The sequence below is a fragment of the Parus major genome, chromosome 8, assembly GCF_001522545.3.
Source record: "Parus major isolate Abel chromosome 8, Parus_major1.1, whole genome shotgun sequence".
Taxonomy (NCBI): domain Eukaryota; kingdom Metazoa; phylum Chordata; class Aves; order Passeriformes; family Paridae; genus Parus; species Parus major.
In genome coordinates this window covers 1,267,355-1,283,803 of record NC_031777.1, presented here as the reverse complement: position 1 = coordinate 1,283,803, position 16,449 = coordinate 1,267,355, and the positions used below count along the sequence as shown (strand labels likewise).

The window sequence follows — 16,449 nt, the reverse complement described above, 5'->3', positions numbered from 1 at the left end:
TCCTCAATCACCCTATGTATGGAAAAAGCTGAATATAGCAGACTGTATCTTACAGGCCTCCACAGTTCTGTTCCAGCTTCAGATCTCAAGACTGAAGCCAAACTTCCCTCAGCTGCACACAGCTCTTTGAGAGCCACAGCATAACTAAGATCAGCTGTGGTTGATTAATTTGGGTGCCTGCAGGGAGCAAGAGGAGCCTTGTCATATACAATACTTGAGACTTGTGAGGAGAAGCCATGAAAATGAGTGAGTGGTGCTGACTGGCACAGCTACATGGGGAAGCAGGCATTGGCACTATTAAAAAGAAAATTAAAATGGAAACCAAGACTTAAGCAGAATTTTTCATGTCCATGCTTTCAACAGCAGCCTCAATACTCTGAAGTGTGATGGAAAGAAAGAAGATGGTTCTTTTCCATTATATCCATGGCATACTTACACCATTCCTCAGAGCTCAGTTGGAGCCAGCTCATCCTCACTGCTTCAGCCTCTGCCTCCATTTAGAGCCTTCCTGCTCCCAAGGAACCAAGAGCCCCTTGGGAAAGCAGTGCATCTTCCAGAACTGCAGACTGCAATCACCTCCATGCTCAGTGCTAAACCACTGCCTAACAAATCCTTTCATTCTCTGCAACCTCAACTCTCCCCTTAAACACCTATTACACTTAATTTGTACCTATCTCAAATCCAGTGCTAAAGACTCAGAGCATGCACAAATGCTAAATTTCAGGAGGTTGAGTCAGGACACTTGACCTCTTGGCATTAAGAGTTGTACAGGGACTTGTCAACAACTGTTGTGCTGTGCTAGCACTTGGAGATGACCTGCAAATGGAAAATGAAGGGTACTGACTTGAATAATGTGTGTTTAATACCCAAATAACCTGTATAAATGGGGCATCTGGCATATGGCAGTTTTATTATTCAGATTGCAGACTTCTCTCAGACATTATATGCCAAGTGATGCATTTGAGAGTTGATTGAATCACCATACCAAGGAAAGTCTCAGAAATCACAGTGATGGCTTAAAGAAACAAGTAATAGACAATATTTCTACCTAGATTTTCTAGTCAGCATATAAAAAATAAGCATAGAGGCATGCCTCTACAAAAAATTAATGGTTGAAAGAAAGAATGATTGAATACTTCTGAAATGAGAAAAGAAACACACTGTGAATATTCTGGAAGTACCAGCAGGACTTGCAGAAGATTACCCTAACAGCCACTTGAGGAACAGGCTCCCATTATAGCAACCAGTTCTTCTGAGCTAAGCAGCCCTCACACAGGCCTAGTTACAATCCTAAGAGAATGGCATTTGGAAAGCAGTTCTCCTCTCCACATTACAGACACTGGAAAGCAGATATTTAACTGGTGAGTTCAGACTGACTCTAATACTAAAAGGGGAATTTCTGTGAGCAGGGACTTCAGGATTTGTGCTGTGCCATTGCCTGGGGTGACAAATCCCCAGAAGCCCCCCTTAGACCACCACAGTATCTGTTGTATGAACAAAAGGGACAAGTTCCTGCTCCAAAAAGCTTACAAACCTTTTGGTAAAGCTGAACCAAACACGAGGAAAGAGATTTCCTCATCAGCTTCCATTTCTCAGTTCACTTTCCTACCAAATAACATTGTCTTAAGGATAAAAAGACAAAGATGAGGGATTTCAAATGCCAATTTTCATCGTCCTAGCTCAGACCAGAGCAACATGATTGTGGGACAAAAAGTATAAAAGGATGTGAGGCATTTCAGGCTGTACCAGGTAGCTGTTATAAAATAAGGATCCAACAGGATTAAGGCTTCCAAAGCACTTTAGGTTTGGAAGCTCACTGGAGTTCACTGAACAGCAAAAAGGCTGTGTTGAGGTTGAAGTAGAATTGAGGTGACAAACAACCCTAAGAGATCTCTAAGCTAGAGGAGGAAAGCTGAGATTCACCACTGCACTGCCCTTGCTGCAGCCAGTATCTGGATACACCCTCTGCACTGGATTTAGCACATCGCAAAGCCAACAGATTCCAGAAGACTTCAGCAATGTCTGGCATCAGTGATTCACACCAGACAAGATCCTCCATGCCCACTCAGCAATCCTTAGAGCCAAAAGCTGCTAAACCTTTAGTGTATCTACCAGAGCAGCCTCCAGGTAAAATCACCTAAAGAACACACAAAAAGCAATAAAAATCCCTCCTCAGAACGCCAGCACATGACAATGATCAAATAGAACAATCCTCTGCTTTTTCCAAACTCCTTATTGTTTCCATGGCTTTCCCCTAGAGACAACAAAAAGTTTCACCTGTAACTGATGTACTTACATGATCTTAACACAAGACTGCCAAGCTGAAAGCCTAGAAATCAGTACTGCCTAGACTGAAAACTAACAAAATTGGGAGATTTCTAATCTATCTGGACAAGTTACAAGAGCCAGCAGGTACACCAAGCTTCATTAAAAATGAATAAATAAATAAATATAGTTTGTACCTCCATCAGCTAGGCTTTGTGAAGTTGCTTGCTATTTTACCCAGGTGCTCCCCCAGAATTACAAACAACATTCACGTGGTTTTCAAGTTGTTACTGAAGTAATTTTTCAAGACTGGAAGATGCATTCTACTGTTTAAGAGACCCTAGAAGTAAATCTACTGGAAACCTTCTAAACTTCCATTTAAAGTGTGTGACAAGATGATGTGAATGCTGAGGAGCTGGGAGTAGTGAGGAAGTGGCAAAGACAAAAGTGACACAGCAACTTTTTGTACATCATACCATGATGTCAACAGCTTCACTGAAATGCTGAAATGTCTGTGTTAGACCAAAAGAAGACATACCCAGGAGTGCAGTGAGTTTGGGAAGCAAACCAACATGGACCATTTTACTTCTCAGGCCTGTGTCAAAGGACAGATTCAGTAAGAGCCGAAGAGTGATATTCAGCAGGTCTTCATGTTCACATGGTACCATTTTCACAAGTTTTTCAACAATATCCATTTCAACCTGTATTTCAAGGAAAAAACCAAACAAACATAATCCATCCAAACTTACTTTGGCTTCAGTATCCAATTTGTAGCCATTACAGTGACTTAATGCATATTCATCTGAAGTAGTTTTGCTTGTGTCTTTGTGGTTGAAGTCTTCTAGATTGGGTTACTGGGAAACATTGATTAAAAATGTTTTGAACCAACCAGTTCAGATGTCTTGGAAACATTCCTCACAGTTGGAATACTGCAGGAATGTGGTGAAGACATGACCTGCAAAACTACATTGGGGTAAGCAAACTCATTTAAACTTTAACACGTGCAATCCTGCAGCAACTGCCAGTAGAGTCAAAGATAGACCCAACCAAGAAAGACAGAAAATTGGCATCCAAAAAGAATTTGAGACCTTTCATTATGAATTTTAAATGAACCCCTAGACAGAAGTGTGCATGTGCTCTCAGAAGAGGCATGCCATCCTGCATGTTAATTTAATAAAAGCATGAAAGTCATCTTGAAACATGTATCACTTTCAAATTAAAAAGTGGAATCCAGGAACTGAGAAGTGGTATCAGTTCCTGAGATCATGTTCACTTTACCAGCCAGAAAACACATCTGAACTGGGCAAGACTTCAGAAAGTTTCTATCATGTTTTAAGCAACATTTCTGTACTTTTATTTGACACAATATTTTAAATGCATTCGTTTTTTGTTTCCCAGATCCTTCTTTGGCCAGAAGGAGGCACATAAAATTACTTGGCATTCTTCTCCATGTACATTACTAGTCTGGTTATAAATAGACACTGAATGAATACTAAGAAAAGAAACTACAGCTCTCCCCACACAGCACAGTGCAATAATCAAACAACTGCCTGGACAGCTTTGATCAGAAGAAGTCAGATAGCAAGAACTCCTACCTCACTGCTTTGAATTTAATATGGCCCTGGAATAGCCAAGGAAAGAATGTGCTATAAATACATATGCATTATTCAGTTTTACTTAGAATCAGGTGCTGCACAACTAATCTTGGGTCATTTTGCCTTTTAAAGTTTTGCATTACTGTCCAATACAAATATCAGAACACTTTGTCCTTCACTGGTACATTCCCTTATAATAATAATACTCTGAAGAAAAAGGCATCATCTTTATCATCAGTAAGGAATGCTCAGACAGCTGACCTGAAGCACAGCACCACTTTCAAAACTGATAGAACACTCAAATAAAATCGACTCAACATTTTTGCTTCATTTGTCTTTCCACTAAATCAGATGGAATGGAGAAAGTGTGCCAGCAAATCAGTGGGCTGGAGAGCTAATTCTTATTTTCCTAACCAAGTCCCATATATAAATAAGGGAGATACTTCTTGTCTGCAGTGTTCAGTGTGCATGCATGCAGAGATCCAGTTAATTCACTACTGCTTTTATACTGATCTTTTCGTCTCACAATCTCTGTGTATCATTGATCTCAGATTACCTCTTGGATAAGGAAAATGTATCATTTTCATCTAATAAATTGTAACAGAGAGGGACAAAGTTGAAGTCAAGCATCTATTAAAGTAATAGTAAAGGAGATACTTGGCTAGAGCTTGAAGTTGCAAAAAAAATTATGCTACAATTTCAGAAGTGTAAGAATCCACCAAAAAATAAATAATTTTAAAAAAGCTTATGAAGAATAACTGCCTCCAAGTTCTTAGGAGCTACTGGCAGCAGGAAGGAATAGATGTGAAGTGCCTTTCAAAACCAAACTGACATAGGAAATAAGTAAACTAATTTAGCAAATTCTAAAGGATAAACACTTCTCTTCCCAAGTCAGTACATGGCAGAAACAATAATATGTTGTCACATGAGTACAGTCTGGGGGCAGAATTATGGGCATCACCAGAAGTGGGGACATGAGAAGACTCTGAGGTGCTGAATTCCAAATGTGGAATTTTGTGGATCATTTCACTGTTTGGGATGACATTTCCACAAAACCCTTTGCAGTAGGCTATGACTGGATGTTGTGCTTTTCTTTCACTCATTTTACTTTTAACAAGATAGGATAATTATCAATGCTAGAGATACTCAGTGTGAAAGTAGAGACGTCTCCCTCTTCCCTCCAACCACACAAAGTTTTCAGAACTCCAACTTTTCCAGCATTGCAGTAGAGTGCTACAAGCCTCACCATATCATTTTTGTTCTCCATGAAGATGCTGAGTTTCTTCAGGAAGGTGACAACGAGGATAAGCAGCTCAAAATTATCCCGGTCCAGTGCTTTCACCAGCATGTGGACAATGTTCTTGTTCCTCATCTTCAGCTCAATGCGAGTATCCTCAGCGAGGTTTAGGAGCAGGTAAATTGCAACTAGCAAAGGTCAATACAAATCACACCAACAGATCAAAATCAACACGATTAACAAGTCTCTATTTACACTTCAAGTGCTGAAAACAGCACTTCCAGAAGCATTATGCTCCCTTTTTGATGCATTTTGCAAGAAATTGCCTATGAATGGTTGTTTTTGCCTCTTTAAAAAGCATTAAGATTAATTATAATTGTGACTCTGAAAAAAAAATAGGATTATGATTATTAGAAGCTTTTTATGTTGTGTGGTTTGTATATTTTTTAATTTCAATTGCAACAGAAACCATTAAAAAGCCCTTCTCAGGGAGGGTTTGCCACTCAGATAATTTTAACCTAACATGAAGTGTATTTTAGTATAAAAACTGAGATATAATGAAATCTATTCAGTCTAAATCTATTCTAATAAGCTAAGTTAGGCAAACTCAAAAGAATCCAAATACCCAACTCCTCCCAAACCAACATCATGAGTAAAGAAGAGTGGATCACTTTTGCTCTTCTCCTGACAAATGGCTTTTACAATTATTAATAGTGTCAAACGATCTGATTAAGTACTTGTTTTCTCCCTATTCTTTGGCAGCACTCTTCCATATTCATCCACACATTCAGAATGTTTAAGATATCCTGGTTATAACAAGAATCAAACAGAATCCCTCAGCCATGTTTACCAACAACAAAATAATTTGCTATTTGGATTTGGTACCTCTAAGGAGCTGTTCCTGCTTGACAACCAGTCCTTTGTATTTCTTGTAAGTTTTCTCATAGTCCTTTTTCAGGGTTTGATTTTCAGGATCTTCATCAAGTGAATTACAGAAGTTAAGGAGTTCAGAGAAAAGTGATACAGGCTAGATGATAACTGTCCTCAAAAGTGTTCCTCAATCACTAGTGAAAAGCAAGGGACCTATGGAATACCCAGTGTCAAGACTCCCTCAGCATCAGCTTGCCACACCTGCAGTCCAGAACATGATTCTTCTCTCCTTCCAGGCTGGCGTATTTTACACTCTAACAAGCAGCACAGATGTTCTAAGACCTAATGCTGATAAAATACAACATTTCTTTTCTTGTGTTGCTTTAGTAGCTTCAGCTTAACCTCTATCACATGCCAAAATGTTCACTCTTGGTCTTTCTCATATCTGCAATTCTATTTTGCCCTTTCTGGTAAATTCTACTGCTTTTACAGAAGGTGCTGTATATTCAGCTTGTGTAATCCAACAACACTCATCAAGACAAGTCAGAAGCCATCAGGCTATGCCAGAATATCAAAAGGATATCAGCTTTCTTCTTTTTAGCAATTTCTTCCTGCCAAAGCTCATGTCTCTTCAGCTCGTGGTCTATGATATTCATACACAGAGCTCCAATTTTGTAATGTGTGATTATCCCATGAAATTGAGAGAAACTACATTGAAAAAATAATATTTGTGAGAAATAAATGCCAACAACTCCATATCTATTTTGACATCTATGGTAGCAATATTGCACCATGTGAAATGTTAAAAAAATGTGCCCATTATATCACTTCCCTATTGGAAAATTATTTCAAAACAAGAACAACCCCTGAAAACATGAATATTTTCTCAACTTGTAGAAAGACTACAAACAGTTTGTTGGTCCAGATCAAAATAAAAACACACTCCAATTTTCATGCATGAAGAAAAAGATTTTCCCCTCAGCCCTGCCTTTCATACTGCAAGTGCTTCAGAGCACTCTCTCCTCACCAGAAATATAACAGAGACCTAAAATCAAGGTAAATGCAATTTCTGATGGAATTATTTCTAGGCAGGGTATGCTGAAACACTGGCATAGCTAAATAAGAACAAGCAATCACTTTAGTGTTGAACACTGTTTCTTCCCTGTAGGAGTGCAGATGGAAATTAGAGGTGGCAGCTCAGCCACCTTTCATTTCTGACACAAAGCTATGAGTCAGAACCTTTACTAGTTTCTTCCCAGCTCTCTTACAAACTGCCTCAGCATGAGAGTTCTTTTTGTTATAAGTGATAAAACTGAGGCTCAAGTGTGTTTCTATCTGTTTTTCCTGTTTCACTGAAGTTTTGTAGCGCAGAGCAGAGAACAAATGAAAAGCCACTAAGCAGAGCTGCATTCTTTATGCTCCTAAATCCAGGGACTCTGTACTCACCTTGAAAAGCAGAAGAAAATGTAAATTATATTGGTAGCCAGTTCAATGCTTTGTTTCCAGTCTTCCCTCAGCACTCTAGCCAATGCACCCAGGGCAGTTTCTGAAGTGAAAAAATATTTAGAGAAGCATCAGCATTTTGTGTCCCTCCTTTTTAGCTCATGAGTCTCAGAATTTGAATACACCTTATTCTACACCTATCAGTTTTCTAGTGGAACACTTTCCCATGTGTCTTGCTTTAAGATGCAACACTGCTCACATGTTCTGTTTGGAGACAGTACCAGAGAGTGCCCTGGGTGATCACCCTGTCACAAACCCTCAGAGGAAGCAACATGGAAGGAAAGTACAACAAAACACCAAAGTAATTTTAAAGCTAACACTAACTTTCAGATCTCGAGGCCTCTACCAGCTCTGTGCTCCACACTACAATGCGTCCCCTGCCTAAAACATCACAATTTTAACTTTCAAATCCCCTTTAAATTCTATCTTGACAGGTAGTATTTCTCATCCATCTTTCTATTTATTTTCCCTCTGAATCTATATTATCTCATTAAATAATTTGGTTTCCCCTTGCCTTATTTTTTCTCACTTTTCCATCCACCTTCCCCCTAGCCAGTCTCTCTTCATGTACACCATGTTACTTGATCAGAAAAGCAGCAGCTGGAAACATGAAGCACTAAAATATTTTCAACAACTCATAGGGACAAGCCATTATTTCATGGCTCACCATTCCCATCCCATTCCATGTTTCGTGGTGACATTGCAAGATGGGCATGTATTGAAGTCATCATTTACTCAAGGAATGTGAGAGCATAAGGGCTCAGCAAAAGAGACAAAAGGGACAAGGAAAGAAAATCACAAAATTAATCTATGTCAGCTTGCAAATCCCCTTTTCAAGATAAGTTTCCTGATCTACAGAATACAACAATACATTCCCATCTCTAGCAGTAATGCTAGCTGAAGTTAATTTAGCATCAAAATAACTAGGATTAGAAAAAGATAGCTGAAGCCAGGTAGAGTAGTAAAGGCCGGGAAGATTTCAGTATTAGGCTCACCTAAGACCAGTCTGAGCAGCATCCATTTATAGAAAGGCCCAACTGGGCTTTGATGGCAAACTTATTATATACAGAGAAATAGAGCCTAGCAAACTAATGAAAATCCCAAATTAAAGGTGAACTACTTTTCCCTGGGCATAAATTAACAGTACATCAAGAGAAATTACCATTAGGTTTAAAAGTTACCATTTATAAGCAGCTCTTCCAAATTATCAGGATTCCTGGCCAGCTGCAGGATGAGGGCAGAGCCACGCACCTTGTCAGGAATGTCATCGTACAGTAACTCAATGTACTCATCCATGTCATTGATATTGGCAACTTCATCAATCTGAAAGAAGCCAGAAGCGAGAGTTTCACAGAGAGAGATGGCAATTCAACACCAGCAATCACAACCTTATTCAGTTGTGACACCAAAGGGCACCCAGCTTCTATATTTAAATACAGATCTTAGACAAAAATAAAACACAAGTTAAAATACCCCAACACATGCAGAATCACTTCTAATGAACACCAGGCAATCTGAGGAGATATCGTTCCTAAAAATCAAAGGATGGTCAGACACAACTCTGTGTCCTGTCTGATGTTTCAGTCCTCACTGGCTGTCCTGCTGTGTGCTATACTTGGAGGGGCAAGTATACAAGTCAAATATTTTACCCTTTATGGAGATTTTTTTTTCCATTGTGCAGTATTTCCAAACCAAGTTCTTTGTTTAAAAAACAAGAAGGAAAAAACCACAAGAATTCAGTATTTCCTCTCCCTTCCTCTCTTTTGTAACTGCTTACTAAAGTAGTAAACAGGGTTTGCATTTCTCTTTTAACACCAATATTTACCTCTGTTCCTTCAAATGGGGGTGGATCTTTTGGCTTGCTGGTTTTCTCCTTCTTTTCTATAAAGAAAAAGAAACGGATGCCGTTAAGTTACACAAATCAAACACTTATCCAGTGTTCCCATAATGAACACTCCCATTAAATCAAGGTCAAAGTCCTTTTGTGTCCAGCTGACCTGCCAAACTAATACAGGTTTCTGAAGCTGAATAGTCCCTAGGGAGTAAAGCAAATCCTCAGCTGCATTTTGACAATTCAGTCTAAATAATCAGTGACAGCCCAATCAGCTGGGGAGACAGAGGGTAATAAACCTTAGAGCAAGCCCAGAATGACAACACTCCCACAGTGAAACTTCAGCAGCTTTGATTCTGCTTGTGCCCTGTGACACACCAAGACACAGAAATGCAAAGTGAAAAATAGTAAAACATATGAAACTCTTACAATCAAACCCCATATATAATGTAAATCTTCATTTTAAATTTGTCTCACTAGGAATCCAGCTTGAGAACAAAGCTTACCAGTTCATGATTGCCAGAAACCCTGATGACTGCAAGGTAATGTAGAATCTAATGTTAAATATTCAACTGTCCCCTGAGCAGAAAGTTTAAAGTGAACTTAGGACACACACAGGAGGCCAGAAACTTAGGATGACAAGAGAAATACCCCAGGCTATGCAACACTGGACCAAAACTTGTCCAGTTTTCCACACAGCCCAAATTCAGCCTAGGCCCATTGTCTACCCTTGCAAGAGAAGAGGTCTTGATAGGAAGATCCTCTTAGACATTTTTGATGTCACTCTAAGTGCAGATTCAATATCATGAGGCTGCACCCAACAGCAGAATCTGCACCTCACAAGTCCTGCTAAAGCAAAAGGCAGCCAGTAAGAAGCCTCAATACTAAGTGTAACCAAAATAATATAAAAAAATTGGTTGTTAAAAAGGTAACTTCCTTCAATCTCACTTCAAGATCATAATAGTTTCCAAAGGTGATATAACATACATGTCCCCTACTGTCACCATCCCCAGAGAACTGGTACATCAGGCACATTGGGCTCTCAGCTAGAAACACCTCAGCATTTGTTCAAGGCTCAGGCACTCAGTCCCAAGGCACTTTGTTCCTGTGGTTTTTACCTTTTCCTGCTGTGGAATCTCTGCGGTTCTGCAGGTAGTACAGCAGCTGCTCTACTTCTGCAAGCTTGGAGGGGTGAATGAGCTTGCATTCTTCAACAACCTTTCGAGCCAGGGAACCAATGTCTGTATTTGCATTAAGACTCTTCAGCCGAATTCTGCAACACAGACAAGTCTCTTTTCAGTTTAATTTTTTTTATCTTCACTCCTTTGATTATGTTTACACAGTCATGAATTTCTTGAAGCAGAAATGATCCTGATACACCCAGTGCCTTTGCCTTTCATGTCAAAGTGGTGTCTCTGAACTCCAAGTGGCAAGCAACTGTCAAACAGGTTTGATGGAGCGTAACTGTTCATGAGCTGACAAGCAGGAACATTAAAGGCAGCTGTATGAACAGATCCCTTACAACCATCTTGGATTCAAAAGACAGTAATTGATTTGCAATATACCCCATAAAAAGTGCACAGCACCACAAAGGAATATTGCACTCATAAAAAGCCCCAAATGAGAGGCAGTTCTGGGTGTTGTCTGCACAGGAAAGTCCTTTTGCAGTGCCAGGAGTCTCCCAAAGCTCTGGCAGATCTGCAGCCAGGTCCACAAGCAATGAGCAGTAAGAAATCTCTGTGGGCATTAACAGGGTGGAACAAAAAGGAATTCCACCACCTTGCAGATGCAAGTTATGCTGATTCATCTGATGACAGAAGAATGCTTCCAGTATCTTCAAAAATTTGAGAAAATTTAAAGATTCTCTCCTCTTTTCCCCCAGTTTTTCTTCTAACACGCTCTCACACAGGCAGCCATTTCAGCTTGAATTTTCAAAAATAAATCAGTACAGAGATAAAACTCCCCTAGAAGAGGTCCAACCTTGCAGCTTGAAAACTGAAGTTACAATAGTTCTCTGGGCTTTTCCAGTAGGGAATACTTTAATGATCTTGAAAGAAATTAACCAGGCAGAAGTAAAATGCAGATAAAGCAGAGAATTCACTGGCTGGGCAGGGGCAGATCAAAACAACAGGAGAGCCAACAGCTGGAGCATGAGGCTGTCAGGAGGTTCAATGGTACTTCTTGCTCCAACATGAACTACCATTTGCACAGGAAACAATCACTTTTCTCTGCCTCAACTACCCATCATGTAGAACAGGAGTCATCACTTTTCTTTACAAAACACTTTAAAGGACATGGATGAAAAGCAATTTACAATGTGTGTTTCAGATGTTAACCTTCCGAGGCACATGTTATTTCCCAGCTTTGAAACCCTCTGCTAGTCCAGCATTAAGTTGCATAAAGATTATAAACTACAACTTCTCAGAGTTGGGTGGTACTCTGATTTATTGAATCCATGACTACAAAGATTGAAATAAAATATCAGAGCTTGCTATGACCTTACATTTTCTGACATTCCTTGCGTTCCCCCAGCATGGGGTCTCCCAACTCGCCCAGAATCGTTGCCTCCACTTCATAATGGACAATGAGGGCTTTCTCAGATGGATGCACATCTATGTTACCTCCTTTTACCTTCCTGTCATAAAGGGAAGAAAAAAATAGATTAAATGAAAAGCTCAGAAAACACACCAGAGCAGAAATCAGTTATCTGCCCCCTGTTCTGTGCAGACCCTAAACCCATGTAGGGCTCTCATTCCATACCCTATTCCATCCCAAACAGCTGTACCCAAGTCTGGTGTTAGTGGGATATTCTTGGCTATTACTTGTAGTACAGAAATATCCAAGCCACTGGTCAAACCTTACTCACAGAAATCAGGAAAGAAATCAGAGTTATCCTGCTCCACCTCACCACAATGAGTAAAAAGACACATTTCACCAAGCAGGTGAATTCTACAGTTGATTCCCCACTACCTTGTCAGTACTGACAAATCTTTGTATGGCCTTTGCTTAGTGCAGTCCTCTAAAAATGGAATTTTTTTGTCATTCTCTTGGCTAACTCTTAGTAGTTACAATTCTGTGAGACTGAACTACAAATAATTTGTATTTCTATTTAACTATTCTCTATTGAAACAAACCTCTTTGCTACTGTTCTTCACCTCATTGTGCCTGCTGCCAGGCTTGAGGGAGTACAAAAATCACCAGCTGCCAATAAAAGCTACAAATCATGTCTACCTGCTTTTCTACAGCTACAGATCCTTGGGAGAAGTATTCTCCAGGGAATCACTCTGGGGTATGTCAGTGCCAAAAGGGCCTGTCCTGCTCTTTCCACTCCTTTGTGCCAACAGTTCGGTGTCCATGCAGATCCAAGTGTCCCGAGGAAAGGCTCAGATGGATGAAGATACACCCCATTTCTGTTTCCAAGCAGTGGCAGAACCACATCCAGAGATAAACAAATTTTTATTTATTGGTAAAGAGACTTGTCCCTTTTCCACTTGGTACTGCCAATCGAATATTTACAGTTTTACCATAAACCAGGCTGCTAAAACACTGAAAATTAAAACCACCTCCAAAATATGGGTTTGGCTTTTGGGATGTGGAGTGTTTTTTTTTGTTGTGTGTTCAGGTTTTTTAGACAGATCATGTCCATAAAGAGAATTACAAGTGGCTTTACCAGTAGTCATATCAGCATCTAGCAGATAGGAGTAGACGTGGCATTGGGTCAATTAGATCAGGGAAAACTATTTCAATCTCATAAAGCTGGAAATGTCAGCAAATCCAGATGCATCCTGTGGTGTAACCACTCTCAGAAGAAAATGTTTGAAATATGTCTCCATCTACCTAACTACTCTGATGTCCATTTTTCCATCTCCAGAACACAGCTGCAAAAAACACCTTTGTCTTGAGATACAGCTACCAAAAAAAGCCCCACAAATCACAGAAAGGGCTGCTGTGGGAAATGAAGAGTCCAATTCAACTACCAGCCTTGCAAGGACATAAAGCTACAGAGAGCAAACAAAAACACCTCCCTGCTAGAGAGTAACATTTACCATGAGAGTATAGCAAAACTCCCTTTATGACTTGAGATTTTTTCAAGACTTGGGTTCATTTCCCTTTAACAGTACCTTGAAGCAGATGTTTCATTACAGTCTGTTCTCTGTTCTCACAAGGTCCAGTCTTGCAGGACAGAAAGCTTATGGCAAATCTATTTCAAAAGAATCCAGTTCTCACTCCCCACCTCCAAATGTATTTCTCCTACATTAAGATCTATCAGGAGATGCCAACTGCAAACACTCAGGCTCTTGACAGTCAAAGCTCTGGTTAGTGACAGCTCAGTAATACTTACAGATATAAAGAAAAAGGTGGGTAGAGAACAGGAGTTTGGTAAAGTTTTACAAGAATGAAACTGAACTAACAGCTCATCACTGCCAAAAGGATTAGATCTTCCAGTGTTTTCCCTGCTCCTGGCAGTCACCTTGGAGTTCAACATGAGGGCTCATCAATCCCTCATGTCACAGTCAATTCCAGCAATCCAAAAGAAAACTCTCCATGTTTTGGAGAGAGGAAGTTTTTCACTGTGTAACAGAACTAAAATGCTCTACAGAAAAGGAACAACTTCCTATTTATCATCAGGGAAAAGAAGGAGTGAAACCTCCTCTTTTTGGCAACAGTAAACCACTGATGAGCTTAGCTTAAGACTGCTTAAACAGTTTTAGAACTTCCTATATTTAATTTTTTTTTCAGAGGGACAGATGGGTAAACTGAAGAACTTACAGCTGCAGAGATTTTTCTGCCCTCTCACATTGACGAAAAACCCTCTCTGCCTGAGCTATTTCTGAGCTAATGAAGTCACAAATCAATACACAGCCACGTTACCTCTCTGAAAATCCTTGTGAAATGCTTGAGGAATTATGCTAAAATGTACTACCCAGCCAGTAAAGTTGTTTTGGAAACACTGTATTCAGACTGTCAGCATCACAAGGTAAATCTTTATTTACAGAAAAAAATCCCTTCCTCTCCCCTAAATCTATAAACATCTTCTTTACTGATTTTCTACACATCTTGAGTCTGTAAATCACTTCATAAAAGATTAAAAACTGCAACTTTATAATGAGTAGAAGCAGCAATGCACTGGGGAGCTCTCATGCACATCAGCCTGTCCTTTCACTTCACTGCTTGCTTTGTCAACAAGAACCCAGTTCAGTCCAAGGTTTAAAAGAGGAAGGCCTTTTCTACAGACAAAAGCTGGGCAAGCTGAGCTCACATAACCACTGCTGGAGTGTTAATATCCTTTATTAACTAATTCCTTTAGAGGGAAAAAGCAAAAGCAAACTATCCTAATGAGAAGTGGGACAAACGGCGCACGTGGGTAAGGCTGAAAATCCAATAACAAATCCCAGCAAGTCAGACTCGGTGGGAGGGGGAATGCCCATGGATGATGACAAAGGGAAACAGGGAGAAGAGGAGGACCAGACTTGCACACCAGCCTGGTCACATTAAACAGCACAGCAGGCAGTTTGGGGTTTGTGCTCCCCAAAAAGAGAGACAACTACACCTGTTCCAGGGATGACTACAGAACAGAAATTTGTACAAGATCACATAAGATTGCACAAACTGAACAAGTAAGGCTTAAAAAACAAGTAATATTCTAAAGTTACAGCTGTTGATTTAATTAAGGGTGGCCATTTGATTTTTACCCATCGTGGCATTGCTATGACAGAACCAATGTTCAAAAATTATCAAGAGGGTTTTTTTTTTCCCCTCCACTGTTTCCAACTATGGGTCTTAATATGTGGCATATAAGGGGAGAAAAAAGCAAAACTTAACAGTCTAAACAGGAAATTCTGCAAATACTAATAAGTGGAAAGGAAGTAAAAAAAACCCAAAAAACAACCAAAACAAAGCAAAACAAAACAAAAAACCAAAACAGGAACTCCTTAGGATTCAGGATGTGATGGATAAAATCACTAGCATGACAGGATAAAGTGACACTGGCCACACATCACGTTTGAACAGAGGCCTAGATGACCTGGCATCTTTTGGGACTGACTCACTTTTGCTCTGAAACAACTGACAGAGATCCAACAGCTGCCAACTCAGGCCCTATTCTTTAGGCTGACTGGTCTCACTGCCAAATAGACAAATAAAAGACACCATTCATTCATCACATCTCCAACATCAAACCCAGATCACACACTTTATACACCACAGTTACCTTCTCCATCCATGTCACTTGTCCTGCCCAATCTGCCATGCCATACTCTTAACATCTCCTCAGAATCAGTCTCCCAGCTGCTCCCTGAACCTGGCTTTACTGTCTCTTATCCCATCCCTGATCCCCAAAGCTGCCACCTGCCCCATCCCAGCACCTAATACACAATGATCTTCCCCACTCATCTCCTAGTAGCACCTATTCTCTCAACCTGCCGGCACTTCAGTGCCTCATCCCAAACACACCATAAAATGCCACCGCAGCCACCCCCAGAGCAGAGCACCCCTCCAAACTACCACCTTCTCCCCAGCAGCACCCAGCCCATCTCTCTGCCTACCCTGCCTTTGTAACCTTCACTCATCCCTAACCCTCCCAGTCCTCATCCAAATCTGCCCAGCAGATTGGGGCAGGCTGAGGGGGGAACCTCCTAAACAAATCCCTCTCCCATTCCCAAACCCCCCAGCCATCTTACCCAGCACTCCACAACCTCCAGTCAGCTTCCAAACCAGCCACTCCTCACTCGCAATACCTCCACCCACTTCATCATCACTCCTCTCCAAACACTGTCCATTGTCACCTCCCCAGCAATAATTTCCCATCCATCCCCAAACCAGTCCTCACTACAAGCAGCGACACCACAGCCCCTTTTTGTCCTCCCAACCCACCACACCCTCAGGTCCCCTATATTACCACAATCGCCCATCCACCCCTCTGCAAACACCCCACAACACCTATGTCTCTCACCTCACCACCTGACACACTCAATCCCTCGGGACAAGCTGCTACGCCTCAACCGCCACGACCCCTACCCCGTTCATCCCCAGCACGAACCGCCGCGCCCTTGTGCCCATCCTCCCCGGTTACCTCTTGAGGTACCGGGCGTCCTCGCTCTGCATGGCGGCGGTGAGGGGCGCTGAGGGGCTCTGAGGGGATGGTGGGG

At 40.8% G+C, this 16,449-nt stretch overlaps 1 protein-coding gene across 3 annotated transcripts in view; it reads right to left on the bottom strand.

The window, feature by feature from the left end:
* The window catches only part of KIFAP3 (kinesin associated protein 3), a 67,051-nt gene extending 50,608 nt beyond the window's left edge, over nucleotides 1-16,443 (bottom strand). For all 3 annotated transcript variants that reach the window (XM_015636495.2, XM_015636496.1, XM_015636497.2), the window contains exons 1-10: nucleotides 16,374-16,443; nucleotides 11,805-11,936; nucleotides 10,420-10,574; nucleotides 9,296-9,351; nucleotides 8,652-8,793; nucleotides 7,414-7,513; nucleotides 6,551-6,675; nucleotides 5,983-6,081; nucleotides 5,107-5,285; nucleotides 2,804-2,966 (exon numbers count right to left, since the gene is read on the bottom strand). In XM_015636495.2, the coding sequence (XP_015491981.1) occupies nucleotides 2,804-2,966; nucleotides 5,107-5,285; nucleotides 5,983-6,081; nucleotides 6,551-6,675; nucleotides 7,414-7,513; nucleotides 8,652-8,793; nucleotides 9,296-9,351; nucleotides 10,420-10,574; nucleotides 11,805-11,936; nucleotides 16,374-16,405 (1,183 nt within the window). In that variant the 5' untranslated portion in view covers nucleotides 16,406-16,443. The remainder of the gene's footprint in view (nucleotides 1-2,803; nucleotides 2,967-5,106; nucleotides 5,286-5,982; nucleotides 6,082-6,550; nucleotides 6,676-7,413; nucleotides 7,514-8,651; nucleotides 8,794-9,295; nucleotides 9,352-10,419; nucleotides 10,575-11,804; nucleotides 11,937-16,373) is intronic.
* Between the last annotated feature and the right edge of the window lie 6 nt (nucleotides 16,444-16,449).